The 17,070-nt window shown below is 33.7% G+C and overlaps 1 protein-coding gene and 2 long non-coding RNA genes across 3 annotated transcripts in view; 2 read left to right on the plus strand and 1 right to left on the minus strand.

The window, feature by feature from the left end:
* Positions 1 to 11,756, plus strand: part of LOC126725621 (uncharacterized) — a 44,785-nt gene extending 33,029 nt beyond the window's left edge. Inside the window, exon 2 of the long non-coding RNA XR_007655520.1 lies at positions 11,617 to 11,756. This is a non-coding gene — a long non-coding RNA (uncharacterized LOC126725621). The remainder of the gene's footprint in view (positions 1 to 11,616) is intronic.
* LOC126725620 (uncharacterized) overlaps positions 1 to 17,070 on the plus strand; it is a 99,801-nt gene that overhangs the window by 37,420 nt on the left and 45,311 nt on the right. The gene's annotated exons all lie outside the window — the stretch shown is intronic.
* LOC126725610 (pleiotropic drug resistance protein 1-like) lies at positions 6,894 to 15,047 on the minus strand. The gene is made up of 24 exons (XM_050430410.1): positions 14,300 to 15,047; positions 13,960 to 14,080; positions 13,737 to 13,825; positions 13,537 to 13,621; positions 13,264 to 13,423; positions 13,058 to 13,134; positions 12,839 to 12,892; positions 12,672 to 12,762; positions 12,287 to 12,588; positions 11,887 to 12,168; positions 11,486 to 11,802; positions 11,227 to 11,387; positions 10,963 to 11,066; positions 10,726 to 10,882; positions 10,488 to 10,610; positions 10,235 to 10,401; positions 9,770 to 10,102; positions 8,920 to 9,210; positions 8,739 to 8,822; positions 8,485 to 8,618; positions 8,132 to 8,359; positions 7,869 to 8,040; positions 7,518 to 7,772; positions 6,894 to 7,405 (listed from the first exon to the last, which is right to left on the minus strand). The coding sequence occupies exons 1-24, from the start codon at positions 14,623 to 14,625 to the stop codon at positions 7,148 to 7,150; spliced, it is 4,371 nt and encodes a 1,456-aa protein (XP_050286367.1). The 5' UTR covers positions 14,626 to 15,047; the 3' UTR covers positions 6,894 to 7,147.

The following is a 17,070-nucleotide window of genomic DNA, read 5'->3' on the forward strand; positions in this document are numbered from 1 at the left end:
TTAATCTCTACCATCATCTTACTAACAGAAAGTGCCTACATGGCACATGGAATACACAGTCAACACATGGAGTGCCTACATGGCCATAATAATAATAATAATAATGTAACATCAACATATGATTTTAAAAAATTAATTTATCAATTTTAGCAAAAGTAAAAAAAAAAAAATGAAATTAAAAACCAAAAACACATTAATTCATATATGGGTTCATCTTGAACAAAAACGCATAAAAATACAAACCCAAATAATCAAACACAAGAACATAAACCTAGAATTAAGAAGAAAAAAATTGGCATTTTTTTTTTCCTTAGAAAACAAACACAGAATCAAATACACACAAACTGAAAAAATTAAGCCCACACAAAAAACCAATACAACTCTCTCTCTCTCTCTCTCTCTCTCTCTCTCTCTCTCTCTCTCTCTCTCTCTCTCTCTCTCTCTCTCTCTCTCTCTCTCTCGTGAATCTGTTGGAGTTATGGGTCTATGACAGTTAATTTGAGTTTAGATATTTGATGGGTAGGTTGAGTTTGTTGTTGTTGTTGTTGTGAGTGAATTGGTTGGGTTTTTTTGATTCAGTTAGCTAAATTAGCTAGGTTGGTTGAATTTGTTATTGTTTGTTTGAAATAAACTGGGTTTTGTTTGAGATTTTAGGTTTCTATGTTTTTCGAGTGTTTGAGATTTCTGGATTTACTTTGAGTTTATTGATTTCGGCTATGGGTCTCTACGGAAGAACAAGAAAACTTATGGGTTTTTGGCATAGGTCTTTGGGGAAGAAGGGTTTTTGTCCATGGGTCTTTTTCCATCATTGATCTTATCATCGTCCGATCATTCCATTCAATCATTTCCACATTGATTCTCTCTAATTTTCTTTGGGTTTCAATGGGAAATCCCATAGAGCTTTTGAAGTTTGTTTAAGGTTCTTCAAGTTTCAATGTGGGTAATCTTCATGTGCCAACTGTGCACTTTATGTGCCATGTAAGTACTTTTCATTAGTAAGATGATAATAGAGACTAAATGGAAAAAGATTTTTAAAATTTAAGGACCAAAATAGGAGTTCAAAAAATGTGGGGACCAAAGTAGAAACTGGCTCAAAATATAGGGAACAAAAAGATACTTTCGTCCAAAATATCTTTGAATGGTTTACTTCTACTCTACATGCTTACATTTGGATTAGGAAATTCAAATAATAAATTTCAGTATAACTTGTTTGATATGAAATTTAACACTGTATTGGTTTGAATTGCCAAGATTTTGTTTCAAAAAAATCATTGTATTATGAATTTTAAATAAAAGTTTTGCACTTAATTTTTCAAATCGTATTTTATATAGAACTTTAATCCATCTATAAATTCTAAAGAGAGAAAATTGTATAATTTTCATAATGCAAAATTCAAGATATTTAAATATTTGTTTTGAAATATAGCCATCACAATTAATTATTATTAAATTATATATCTAAAGTTTTTTTTTGAGAAGCAGTTTAAGGTCAAGTTATGGGTGCAAGTTTAAATCATTGATACCCATGATCTAAAAAGAGGACTAAAAGATTTATAACTTAATAACTAGCATATTTTGGTGTTTTTCATAGAAATTATTAGAGTTCAAATCTCCCACTCCTTTGTCATAAATCATAATTGTTGAATTCAATAAAATTAAAAATTAAAAAATCGGAGAAGTGCAATTAGTATTAAAAAAATAGATTCATTTTTTTTTTTTTTTGAGAAGGAATAGATTCAACAACTTAACACCTGCATAAGATTAGATTATATCAAACATAAAAGAAAATAAATTTCAAAAAAAAAAAAAATTTAAAGAAGAAAGAAAATTAATTACAATTGCGCACAGAGAGAAACATTATAGTGGTTGTATGGTTATGACGTCATAGAAACATCATAGAAAGAAAATTGATTACAATGACATATGAGTAAATCTTGTGCCACATAAAGTGGCACAAAAAATGCCACAACTTGCCCATGTGGCGAGTTGTGGCATTTGTTGTGCCACTTTTTGTGGCACTAGGACTCATGACATACCACCGGATATCCTTGGTGCGTTGGTCACTCCACAAGTATAAGTGCTTGTAGGGTGTGGGAGCAAGGGCCAGGGTTTAAGTATTCAAGAGGGAGTTTCACATACATATACATTTAGATTAGGCTAGAGTAAAAATTCTATCTTGTAAAAAAAAAAAAAAAAAAAAAAAAAAAAAAAAAAAAAAAAGAAGGACTCATGACATATTGCATGGTTATGACATCATCAATGATATCACCATGAAATGCATCTTTTGATTTTTAACAGAAAAAATCTAATACCACAAATTTTCACAACTTCTTATCCTAACTATGATATGATAGAATATAATTGATGAAGAAAATATGGTGAGTTTATGTGTAAATAATAATCAATCATTCACAATCTTCTACGTCAAAATTATGATAAAAAAATTATGGAATAATTTGTAGTTGTATAACTAATCTTTTTAAACACCATGCATCTTTTTAGACACCCACCATTCTGTTGTAAAAATTTAATCATGTTTTGTCGTAAGTTATAATTGGTTTAGAGAAGGATACTTGCCCATCTTATAATAAGGAAAAACAATATCAATGATATAATAATCAGCAGCGGAGGGAGCCAGGGTAGGTGACCCTCCTAAACTTTAAAATTTTTCCACTAATAATATTATAATGACTTAAAATATTTTATTTGCCCCTCCTACACAAAAGACAAAATATATATATATATATATATATGTATATATATTCTCAATTCACCATACCTTTTCTAAGTAGACTTCTGCACCTACTACAATTCTAATATATAAAACCAATGAGTACCCACTTAGTAATGATTAAAAAAAAAAAAAATCTCTACATGGTTTTTTGAATAGTAGTCTAAACACAAAAGCTTGATGGACTAGACAAAAAGTACTATAAGTCTATAACTATAATATAAAATCGTGGATCCCACTTGAAAATGATTAAAAATATAAAAAAAATGACAACCTTACTACTGGCTACACCTACACAGAATAGGATTCAGTACTAGCAAAGAACTCTGAAAAAAAAAAAAAAAAGTGTATATATAAATTGGATTTTACTAATGTGTGCCCTAAGGGCACACATTAATTTTTATTTTTAGAAAAAAATTTCCTGAGAATTGAAAAAGTAATGATAGTTTTTTCAATTCCCGAGAAAATGTTTCCAAAAATAAAAAACTTAATGTGTAGGGCACATATTAACCGGACCCATATAAATTATATATACACTTTTTTTTTTCATAACCGGACTGAATTAGTGATCGGTTCCTAGTTGAACTGGTTGTACCGGCCGGTCTGGTCTAGTTTTTAAAACCATGTATATAATGCAAACAAAGCACATTTCTTATCAAAAAGAAAAAAAAAAAAAAAATTTCTGTGGATGAATGATTGCTTAGTCTCATATATTAAAAAAAGATATATTCAAGATTATTGAGTGTGAAGAAATCATGTAGCGATTTCAAAATATGAAAAATTATCGAGGGTAATTGAGTAAAATAAGCTAAGTGTGAAAAAATAAATTAGAGTTTACATTTTATGTTAGATTCTGTATGACAATTACATTATCATATAGTTGTTTATTTATTTTGTTATTAATATTGATTAATTTTTTGTGGAACTCGGGTACTGTATATGTAAGATTACATAGTACTCGAGTCCACCAAACTCGAGTACAAAACACACACCACTTGAGTTTAAGAGGCTCGAGTACTAGCTGGCCTTTTTTAATCCCCAAAATCCAGCTCAGCCAGTGCCACGGTGGAATGCTTACTAGGAACTCGAGTTTCTTAAACTCGAGTACCATTTAAAACTCGAGTTTGAGAAACTCGAATACTAGAAAAGTGGTAGATTGGTATTTAGTTTCAAAATAGTCAAACTTGAGTACTAGAAAAGTAGTAGATTGCTATTTAGTTCTAAAATAGTGCTGGATTGGCACAAATTTTGCCAAAATGTGGTATTTGGCTATTTTCACCTCATAAAGGATTATCATGAGTTTAAGGGCAAAAAACAATCCTTTTTCTGGGTGAAAATTAAGTTTTTAATAAAGTCATGAACGAATAATTTTCATTGGTTTAAACTGTTTTCAAACTAAGCATGACTGCATGAATATATGGAATTTAATTTAATTTATTTGGTCGGTCTTGAAGACTTAAGAGTTTTTTTTATTTATTTTTTATTTTTTCATTTTTTATTTTTTACAAGATAGAATTTTACTCTAATCTAATTTAAGTGTATATGTGTGTGAAACTCCCTCCTGGAGATTTAAACCCTGACCCTTACCCCCCATACCCCACAAGCATTTATACTTGTAGAGTGACTACCGCACTAAGGGTGTGCGGTTTAAGAGTAATTAAAAATACTATTTTGGTCCCCATAACATAATTGTATAATTTTTAGGCAAAAATGTCATTTTGATTCCTCCATTTTGGAGTCACATTTAATCTGGTCCCTATATTTTGATAATAATCAATTTAGTGTGTGTTTAGCAAAAATTAAAAAGTCAGCTTATTTTACTATTTAATTTATTTTTGCTATTATTCATGAGTCTCACTGCACTTTTTGGTAATACTCATGGGTCTCACTATATTATTTTAACTAATTTTTACTTTTATCGACAGTACTTTTAGCAAAAAGTTTTCAGTTTCAGCAAAATAAACAGATCCCAAACAGACCCTTAATTTTTGTTATTTTTAACTTGCAATCAATTAGTCTTTGCTGTTAACTCATTAATGAAAAATGCCTACATGATAAACAGTTGCGTTATTGATGCACATGTGGCTAACGTAACAATATAAATAAATTAATTACACATTAAAAAAAGGCACATAAGCAAGTCGCACTTAAATGGCTGGCCCGATCAAAGTTTCCCACCTCGAATAAAATTCCAACAAAACACTATTGGAATCTAACAAAACACTTAATAGAGTGAACAGGAAAGCAACATAAAGAAACTCACAGTGACCCAGATTGTGTCACAAAATTCTAAAACAAAAGTACACTCAAAATTTAAAACTCATTAAAAAATCAAAACCATCAACACCATAAGAAGTACATTAAAAGCAATAACAGGACCTTTGTCTCCATAATTCAAACCATTTTTTCTTTATGTGGCTTTATAATCCAAGATTTGTTAAGTTGTAAATCGAGATGGTGGTGTTGGAGAACGAATAAAGTTGTGAATTTTTTTTTTTTTTTTTTTTTCAGAACTGCAAACTGGTTATGTATAAGGAGAAATATAAAGAAACATAACAAAATCTCCACTCCTAAGAAAACTTGTGGTGCCGTATGTGCTCCGGTGTACAGGATCTCTTGACACAGTTCGCTTGTCTTGTCGGAGACCAGGAGCATTTTGGTGACTATATTTGAGAATTTAGAGGGAGAGTTTTTGGGTTTTTGTTAGTGCTTGGGTGAGTTCGAATTTTCTCTATTGAGGTGGCAAGATTTGATTGGGCTAGTTAAGTATATGACTTGTTTATGTGGCTTTTTTAATGTGTAATTAATTGATTTATATTGTTATGTTAACCATACAAACCATTTGTCTAGTAAGTATTTTTCACTAGTGAGTTAAATCGTAGACACCAAATTAAATATTAGTTAAAATTAATTGAGATCAAATTAACTTTTACCAAAATGTAAGAAATAAATTAATTTTGATCCTAAAATATAAGTAGACACTACAAATGGCATTTTCTCCTAATTTTTCATTATCAAAATTAATTTATTTTTATGAATAAATGATTGATTTGATAATTTAGAAAATCCATCTCGTTTAGGGTCAAAAGAGTGCCAATCATAATAATAAAAGCAACATTGATTTTTTTTTTTCAAAAAAAAAAAAAACCATTGATTTATCCCTCAAAAATACCACAAAAAAAGGCAATAAAACCATAAAATTTTCAAAAATTGGAAAATCTGCTCAATTTTAATCAACCAAATAGTGTTGATTCTGGAAAATAAATATCTATCAGTAGTCTGTATTAGGTTTCCTAAGATTTTGTTCCTATTTCATTTTTCATGTGGTTTCTTTCAATCTAGGGTTAGTAATGAAATTATATGGACATACATGACCAATCACGCACACCCTAAAAATCCCATTGATTGGTAGTAACTCCAAAGACACTTGGAGCATGTATGAGGAACACTCACGAACACTTCTTGCTTGTTGCCATCAGGAGTACTCAAACTTCCCCCCATTGACGCCCTCCCTTGACTATATATGAAATTACATTCTCCATGAAATGTCAATCCCCAACCCGTGTAGGTTTTTATAAATACAACAATTAATTCTATATCTCTCAAACCACTATTTTATTAACATAAGGTCCGTTTGGATATCGCTTATTTTGCTGAAAACTAAAAACCCTATAGCAATATAATTTTTAAATACATGAATAGTGTCGTGGAACCCATTTTTAATGAAAGTTTTGGTGAAAAAAGATATTTGTGGGTCTCGTAAATAGTGTATGGGACCCACTGATAGTGCCATTACAGTAAAAAATTTGGACGTTCAAAGAGGTAGTGGGTCCTGTGCACAGTGACCCACTAGCAGGTCTGTGTCCCACGAGAAATGCGCTTCTGGTATTTATAAAAAAAAATAATAATAAAAAAAAAGGAAAAAAAAAAAGAAGGAAAATGCAGACCCCTGATAAGCTCTATCCAAACGCTCATTAAGGGTCTATTTGGATACTGCTTATTTTGCTGAAAACTGAAAACAATAAAAATAAAAAATAAAAAAGTTACTGTTCATGCATTTAGCACTGTTTATAAGCATAAAATCACTATTCATGGACAATGAAAAGTGCCAGACGCGTGTCCAGGAAAAAAAAAATGTAGAAAACGTAACGCGTAAAACGCAAAATCCAAACACATACTAAATATTCCATTTCTTAAAAAATAAATAAAAAAATCTTGCAAATTATGAACAAAAGAAAATTCTCCTCCTTGAGGTATGAGGATAAATGAAACTCAAAAGTACAATTGTAGAAGAGAGGGCTACTTGCAAGGCATTTTAACCTCTGCGCAACTGATATGCCAAGACATTAGGAAAAACACTTGTAATTTGTAAACATAGTAAAGTGCAAATTCTATCCAAGTAACCAAGAGTCAATCCTATCGCTTTTGGAAATTCATTGTCCTGATAGCAAAGGCAAACATAAATGCAAAGAACACTGCAAATCCCACAACCACAGCTGCAACCACTCCCAAAAAGTCATGTCTAAAACCAAGGTAGCTTTCCACAAAATCTTCCACTGTTAAACCTGTGTCGAGCGTGTTCTTCAAATCTCCAAACTGTGATGCAACAAGTCCATATAAAGTCCAAGCTGTTGGACATATCCAGTAGTACCATCTCCACCACACAGGAATCCTCTGAAGTTGTCAAGGTAGAGACAGAGAAAAAAAAGTTATTAAGTCATCAACATATGTCTAGTACAAATGAAACCTAGTGTCAGAAAAATTATTAGAAGTCAGCAGCACATACAGTTCTTGGGATCACAAATCCAGAAAACAGGTTCCATATCCCATAAAACGCAGCGGAAACAATGGAAGCAATTTGGTGTGTTGGTGTCACAGCCACAGACATCATGCCATAAAAAGTGTAGTACGAGAGAGTGAAGTACATAAAAAATAGATACCAAAAGAATTTGGTGACAGTCCATTGAAATCCAATCATTGAATAAACAATAACACCATACACCACTGCTTGTACAAAGATATATGGCAGCTCAATCACAACCTGTGAAAAAGAGAGAGTGAGACATATAGAAACTGCATAAACTTACAGAGAATTAATCTATATGAAGTTTGTAAAAGGAGTTTATGACCCTTTTACCTGAGCAAATGCATATGGCAAGGCTGAATACATTCCAGCAGCCCTTTCTCTATAGAACACCACTCGTTCGACGGCCACTACTGGCTGCACAGTGGAAGCATTTTGGACCCCAAGGAAAAGCACAGCAGCATACATGGAACCCATTGCATTAAATAGATCTTGCTGCTTTGAGCTGAAGTTTGCAAAACAGAGTTGAATCATAATGCAGAAAATTAAGCAATAAGAGTTTGAGCTTATATATATTTCTAAGTTCTCGAACCTACATTTTGGAGCCAAGGTCCCAGAACATTGTCCCAAACAATAATGCCACGAAAGCCGTAAAGAAAATTTTTACAGCAGTGTAATGCGTGTTACGATAATATGACCAATGTTGTTTCCATAAGCAAGCAAAGCATTGGATGAACAACGAACGAGAGTATTTAGTAGGGAAATAGAGATCCTTTGAATTAGGAGCAGGTGTGCTCAGTTCTTTGATTAGTGCCTTGTTTCTCCTGAATCACATGCCACACAGTTGTATAAGCTTTTAGCAACAAGTTTCAGCCACATAACGCTCTCAAGGTTTCTTAGCATTTTTCTGAAAATTGGTAGCTAGTCCTGTGGTGCATAACATACATACCTATAGAGTTCTGAATTTTTGAATATTTGAGCAAAATCAACCCCCAAATCTGCTTCGTGTGCTGAACTGGTTATTTCCAACATCCAAGTCGCTGGGTTATAACCGTCTTTGATTTTACTGACTCCTGGGATTCCCTAGACAAAAGGAAAAAGGCATATCTATCAATATTCTGCAACTCAGATTAAGATTTGAAGTTGAAAATCTGATATATATATACATACACACACACACTTTTGGGGTCCATTGTGTTCTACCTCAAAATATTTGATTAAGCGATGAGAATGGTGACCCAGCGGCCCCACGTATATTTCTTGTCCCCCACGCTTCATAAGGAATAGCTGCAACCCCATAATTTATCATATTCAAAGTATTGGAAGAGAAGGAACAAATAATAAGCCCCAAGTTTGCAATCCATTAGAATTTCAGATTTCTCACCTCATCAAATGCTTCGAATATGTCAATGCTCGGCTGATGGATAGTGCAGACAACTGTTCTTCCAGTGTCCACTGTGTTCCTAACAGTTCTCATAACAATTGCTGCAGCTCTTGCATCTAGCCCAGATGTTGGCTCATCCATGAATATTATAGAGGGGTTAGCCACTAGCTCAACTGCAATGGTTAGCCTCTTGCGCTGCTCAGTGGAGAGACCACTCACACCGGGCAACCCAACTATTGCCTGCCTCAATGGCTTGAGCTCCACAAGCTCCATAACTTCCTCAATGAACATCTGCATCCAAGAATAAAAATCAAGATTATGGAATGCTCTTGTTGCTTGTGGCTGTCTAAATATTAATATCTTTAGCCAAAGGTTAATTAGTACCTTGAGTTTTAAAGATTTTATCAGTTTAAGCGAAACAATACCAGCTACATGATGAACAAATTTATGTAAAGTAAATATAAGATTAATTATCATCAGGGTTGGAAGCTGAGCAGGGAGAAGACAAACTACAATTATCTGAGCTTGATCGAAATTACAGCAGCCTGATCACTGCTCTACGTTGGGGACTTACAAACCAATTCTGAGAAGACAGACTACAATTATCTGAGCTTGATCAAAATTACAGCAGCCTGATCACTGCTCTACGTTGGGGACTTACAAACCAATTCTGAGAAGACAGACTACAATTATCTGAGCTTGATCAAAATTACAGCAGCCTGATCACTGCTCTACGTTGGGGACTTACAAACCAATTCTGAATGGTCTTGGCTTGTATATAGATATAGGATGCATTAAAAGAAATATTGTCTATATAAAGCTCAAAACAGATTTGGTATCAGATATCAACCTGTCTGGTTTCAAAACGAACTTCTGAGGACAAACGAAGCCACGCTGAGTAGACCAAGGACTCATAGACAGTAACATGAGGGGAGTGGATGTCATTTTGCTCACAGTATCCACAAATCCGGGCAAATGTTTCTTGCTTCTTTGGGTACCCAGAAATTGTAACGTTCCCTTCTATATATCCCCCAGTTTTTCTACCAGCCAGCACATCCATTAGAGTAGTTTTACCAGCCCCACTAACTCCCATCAAAGCTGTGAGAATACCAGGCCTAAAAGCACCACTTACACCTTCCAGAAGCACCAATTTATCACCAAGGACACCTTGATTCTTCATTTCCTGCAAGTTTAGTACATTAAACTAGGCCTGATATGTTTGGAATACAATTTACGTTCTCTTATTAACATATAAAACAGTATATTTTATTTGGATGTCAAAACAATAAACAATTTCAAACACTCATTTAAGTACCTGTGGCATGTCAACAGAGTATATAATGTCATCAAAGGTGATTGAATGTGGTTCAAATGGAAGAACCATTCCTTTTTGCCTGCTTTTGTTGGCCTCAACAGCAGCGTCTATCACCAATGATGATGAATTCGACAAGGTACTTCCAGTTCTAATCTCATCCCCATACTCTGTATTTCAATAGAATGTAATTGGCACCTAAAGCATAACAAATAGATAAAACACACAAAACACTAATAATAGGATATTGTATCACCTATCTCAGTGTCATGAATTGAGTTATTTCTTCTTTGTCGTAACTGAGTGCCCTCTTCTGTTCTGTCATTGTGTTCAGTGCTTTCAGAATCATCTGTTTTAATGACCTGCGGCTTCCCAAATGCTGCACAATTATTTGTACAATACTGACACATAAGTTTCTTCTGCTTGTACAAGTATTAAATTGAGAAGATTAAACAAAAATTAAGTACTAAATTGAAAAGAGTTGTGATACCCACGGTTAAGGTAAGAAGCAGCCAGTGTGAAACAGATGTTGAAAAGTAATACAAATCCAACCATTGCCCCTACGCCTATCCAATACCAATATGCATGTGGAAAGAACCCACGGGACTTCAAAACTGCTACTCCCAGTGTTTCCGTTGAGTTTGCGAGAACCTTAAATATGAAAGTAACTTGAGACATCAGAGGATACACCAAAATTAAAAGACAGAAAATGGCTCTTTTTTAGAATTTACTTTGCCCCAGCTTTTCCCAAGAAACTCATTAACCACTATTGCATTTTGAGCATACATCAAGGGAGATATCCAATAGCCCCATATCCACCACTTTTTTATATCCGCTGCAGCATTAAGGAAAACAAAAAAAAAAAAATAATAATAATAAAAATAAGCAAGAAGCATCCTGGTAGGTGCATCTAAATTTGCGAGGAAAAAAAAAAAAAAACTGTAAACTGTAAATTGTATATTGTAAATTCAATTTCTTAATTTATTATATTATACCTCTTGACAGGACAAACCCTCCCAGTGCAAAAAGTGTGAGCAGTGCACATGAACCAAAGGTGTTAGCAATAACCATGCTCCTGCCCATTGCTGCGATAAATCGGAATAATGCAGAAGCCATCTGATTAACCAATGCAAGCAGAAGGTATTCCCTAAACAATCTGCAGTACATACATCCATATATCATTCGGAACAGAATATGTCCCAAAAACATCTTTGCAAATTGGCAATAAATTGATTATAATTATTACTTGCCCACCTTCCGACATTTGGGTCAAATCCAATGATATAGTAGGTAATGAATACCCATACAGCAGCTTCCATACAAGAAATGGGAATCTTGAGGATCCATGCTGGAAGTGCATACGCCCATGGAGGATAAAAGAGGAGGTCCCTTTGCTTGTAGAAAACTGGAAGCCTTGCAATGGTCATGGAAAGCTCTGCCAATCCATTAAACAGAGTTATAATCACGCTAAAGAACAAAGCACCAGCATAAATTCCTCCATCCTCTACTGAATCGCGGTGCATATTGGTTCGTAGAAAAACCGTTGATGTAATCAGTGCCACTATAGTAAGCTAATTGCACATAGAAAAGGATATGTTAAAATCATGCAATACCAAGAAGGGTAATACAAAGATTCAAATGAACTAAAAATCCACCTGGGTAAACTTGAAAATGTAAACAAATGAATTCCTCTTCATAAGCAACAATTCTCTGGAGAAGCAAGCTTTTAAGAGTTCCTCATTTCTAACACCATACTTTTGAGTTGTCAAAGCAGCTGGGTGGCTCTTGCTCTTGTCAAATGGAATTGCAAGCTCATCTTGAATCCCCCTTCGAACATGGAATGATTGAAATGCCTCAACGAACTCATTGACTGTGACAATACTGTAAGGTTCATTTTCACGTGCCCAATACTGCTTTTGATCTTTGTGTGATGTTACCTACAATATTTATTATACAGAAATGATTTAAATGGGAAATAGAGGTAATGCTAACGTTTAGGAGATCAATTATTTATGTTGGAATCGATTAGACAGGCAAGCCTATATGTATACTTACTTCTTGAAGGAAGTCAGCCACACCTTTCCTCTCAGGACACATAAAGCCCATGGATTCAAAAAACTCAAGAACGTGTTCACGGGGACCCTGGTACACAATTTGTCCATCGGAGAGGAGAATTATATCATCAAAAAGAACATAAGTCTCTGGTGCTGGCTGAAGGAGTGAGATGACTGCAGTTCCATGGAGAATGTGAATGTTTTGCTTGATTGAATTCACTATTTGAAAAGTTGTCGAGCTGTCCAACCCAGTAGATATCTCATCCATAAACAGGGCTTTGGCTGGTCCAACCAGCATCTCACCTTCGAATTAATTATTGGAGACAAATAGTTAATTCGCAAGTAACAAAAGTTTTATGTAAATTTGTGTTTCCAATTGAGTTTACCTGTTGTAACACGCTTCTTTTGTCCTCCTGAGATGCCCCTTACCATTTGATCCCCAACTATGGTATCTGCACACACTTCCAATCCCAAAACCTGTAATGATGTGGACTCAAATAAATAATAAATTATGGAAACCTATTGGAAATTTTTCAATCCATGCTGATGTTACCTTTAGAACATAATCTGTCATGATGCTTGTTTCCTGGCCTTCAGTTGATGCTCCCTTAAAATAGCAGAAGCCAAATAAAAACACATAAGTTGTCAATCACCATGAGTGCAAGTTCTCTTGAATCTTGATTTGAGCATAATCCTTGATGAAAATATGAGCTAAACTGCCTATCATTTTCTGAGGTTGAGAATAAGTCAATGACAGCAGCTTCTTTCTTACCTTCATGAAGATATCGATATCTGGATCAGGCATAATATTGGCTGCTTTCTCTCTTCTAGACAACTCTGCTAGCATCTCTGCAAATTTTTGAAATAGTATGCAGGAGACTCATGTTTTACAGTATACACACAAATCAATCAGACCACATTCTGAAAATTAAACTGCCTGAAAGAAAAATGAAGTGGAAACCCTATAAACTGACTAACCCTGACGCCATCCAACTCCCTGGCATCTTGCAGAGAAGGCCAATGTTTCCCTCACAGTCATTTCTGCAATATGGAGATCATGCTGACTGATGTAGGCAGCAGTTCTCTGGGGTATAAACTCGCGCAGGTCATGGCCATTATATGTCACCCTTCCTGAGAACTAGAGGAGAAATTCCAGTTTCATATTGGAGATTAGACTAATCAGCTGAAAATATAAAGCTACATATTGAGAACCAATGAAAGGATTAAAGCCTTGATCAAAACTTTATTCACCTTTAGAGTTGGATCAAGCTTTCCGGCCAAAGCTAATAAGAGCGTGGTCTTCCCGGAACTTGGAGGGCCTAATAGCAATGCCATTCTGGAAAATGCATATGAACAAAGTAAGAAATCAGTGCCCCAATATTCTAAATAGAATAAAAATTTCCAACATTCATAACTCAGTTCAAGAATATGAACTGAGCTTTCCTTCTCACCTGCCAGGCTTAACGATTCCACTAACATCTTGAAGAATGGACAAATGCTTCTTTTTACTTGGAAGAATATGGACATAACTCAAGACATCCTTTTAAAATCAAAGGGCAAAGTAAACGGTAAGAATCAAAATAATAAGAAGAAGATCTCTAGACAAACATATATGATAGATTAAATACATCAAATTTATATAATTGTGACGAATGTTGTGTTACAAATTGTTACCTCCAATATGTTAAAAATGAAGCTAAAAAGTGTAGGCAAAGCTCTGCTCCCAACATGGGTTTCTGCTCCTACACTTAGATGCTCAAATCGAACTTCAATTGTGGGAACATCAATTCCAACTCTAACAAATATCAAATATCAAGAAGCATGAACACTAATAACTGAAAATTCACCAAAGATATAGACCAAACCGAAATAATAATAATAATAAGTTAAAATGGAAGTTTTGTGTACTGTGTACAACTTTTTATTTTTATTTTAAACTCTCCTCCTATTTTTATGTAAATAAAAATAAATAAATAAAATAAAAAAAAGGGATAAAACTAGTAAGAAAACATACCTATCTATGCGGTTCCTGAGCTGCAACAAGAACTTCTCATAGTCCTCCTCGGGGATCTTCAGCAACCTATCAATCAAAATCTTCCTTTCATGAAGTCCAAGATTATGTATATCGATTTCACTGGTCTCGCCTTCCTGTGTAGTTAGTAAACCTTTCTTCAACCGGTTGAAAGTAGGAAGCTTTTCAAGTGCAGCCCATTTAAGAGCTTCTTCATCATCTTCATCTCCTGAAGATTTCGAGTACGCTTCCACGCCACCACTCCTCCATATGGAAGAACTGTTTCTTCGAAAACTATTTCCCGCATTATAAAGGTCAACAGTCTCCATGTTTTTGCAACAGCAGCTAAAATGTTAGAAAACCCACCAAGGATTTTTCAAACTCTATATATAGCTTACTCCAATGGTTATCACTTCTTCAATAACTGATGAAACCCATCAAAACCCAGAAAATTTTCTTCAAATTTTACGTGAATAAGACCAATATTTCAATCTTTATTCCTTAAAAATCCGACGAAACAGGAAAAGGCCACTATGCATGTTTAAAAAAACAACCATATTCTGAATAAGAAAGTAATACTAAGATTTAGATGTTACTTTGAGCAGAGATACTTTAAATTCACTATTAATTGTACATAGATTTGACAATTCTAGTTTTGCTCAAAATGTTCACAAGGATAGTTTTTTTTTTTTTTTTTTTTTTTTTTGGATATAACGGTATTGGAGTCAGTTAAAAAAAAGTATATGAGGTTTGGACTTTGATTGTTCTTTCTTCTTCTTCGACCTCTTATATATGTCAAAGGACTACAGGGATCGTGACCAGTGGTACTGTTGTTAATTATTGTTGATCATATAGTAAGCAAATACGTCACCATTTTTATGATGTTAATTATTGTTGATCATATAGTAAGCAAATACGTCACCATTTTTATGATAATTTTTTTTTTTTTTTGGGGATAATAAACTAGGTTTGAGCAATACTTTAATCATAATATCAAGTTGGACTAGTGACAGTGGAGCCTTCATTTTATTTTATTTTTTTGATAGGAGTGGAAACTTCATGTCTTTTTCTTTTCTTTTTTTATTGGAGTGGAGCCTCCTTGTTGGGATGCCCTTATAGGCTATAGCTTTGTCCCTCTCTCTATTTTAATCTTTGGTCACTTTCATTTTAAAATGAAAATATTTGGTTTGTACCTGTGCTATTTTTTTTTTTTTGGGAGTAAAAATAATTATTATAACACATACGAAGATAGTAATATTAGTGTTTTAAACCAAGTTTATAATACATTATATAATCAGAGTACAACTACAAAAGAGTCTAACCTTTGTAATTGTAGACTAGAGTTATAAACAGTGGAAACTAGACACACACAACCAAAGTAGGATAAACATTCCTATTTTTTTGAGTAAACAACAATACTTATTAGAACACACCCGAAAATAGTAATATTAGTGTTTTAAACCGAGTTTATAATATATTACATAATCAGGGTACAACTACAAAAGAGTCTAATCTTTGCAGTTGTAGGCTGGAGAGTCTAACTTTTATAGTTGTAAACTGGGATTATAAATAGTGTACACTACACACACAACTAATATGAGATAAATATCCCTATTTTTTTGAATAAATAATAATACTTATTACAACATACGTGTTATTTTTTAGTATAATATTTTCATGCAACTTTTTTTCCCCAATACTCTTGCACTGTCAAGTCTAACATCATGACAATTCCTCAAAAAAATAAAGTAAAAGAGAAAAAAAAGGGTCTAACATCATGATATGAAAGCTAGCATTAATAACATGTGGGGCATGGTGGTTGAGGAGCAATTAAATCAAATATTGTGGAAACGTATCATTAATTTTATTTTATTTCTATAACTTTAAGTAGTGTTAGTGTGTTGCTCACTTTATCTGAAAAACTTGAGGATTTTTCTTATGTAGGAAAAAATCTACTGATTGATTTTTTTATGTAATTTTTGTTATTTTAGGTTTAGGGTATTTATTTCCTTATTTTTAAGTACCTTTAATGTTTTTTAGGTCAAATTTGGTTTCTATTATGATTAGGTATTAATTAGGATTTGTTTTAAAATATATTGTTTTCTCTCGTGAATTCCAGACCTATCACCTTATGAATTTAAGGAACTCTCCATGGATTTAAGGTTTAGTACTAGAAACTAATAGTTTAATTTTTGGTCCATTAAAGAGAGCATTGGGTGTGCTTTCTTTGGGCTTCTGTGACATCAGTTGATATCAAAGCCTTAACTTACTCTGGTTGGATGGCTAACTGGCATGACGGTAACCACCACCACAACAACATCGAAGTTAAAGACCTAGTCCTCACTAGGGCTGAGTTTCTACCAATTTTATGAAGAGATGAAACAATTTCATGAAGAAAGTCAGCAAGATATGCGTGAAATCCACCAAGCGATTGCTACTCTTCTTGCTAGGAAATCATCTCACAACAACGCTGATCAATAAATTCAAAGATGCACTCCTAACTACAAGAAAATTCCATTCTTTGGTGGAGAGATGCATAAGTTGGATTTTATAAAATGGCTTCTTGATTTGGAAGAATGTTTTAATTTTTGGAAGATTTATGATAATGAAAAAGTATGGCTTATGTTTAATAAATTGGATAGTGAAGAAGAGGAATGGTGGGAAGTATGGTTGTCAAAATCGCAATTTAGATTGTAGGATTACATGATTTTACGATCCCACTTCACCAAAACGTTTAGGATCACACTAGGATCGTAAAAATGGTAGGATCGTAC

This window comes from Quercus robur, chromosome 5 (assembly GCF_932294415.1).
Source record: "Quercus robur chromosome 5, dhQueRobu3.1, whole genome shotgun sequence".
Classification (NCBI taxonomy): Eukaryota; Viridiplantae; Streptophyta; class Magnoliopsida; order Fagales; family Fagaceae; genus Quercus; species Quercus robur.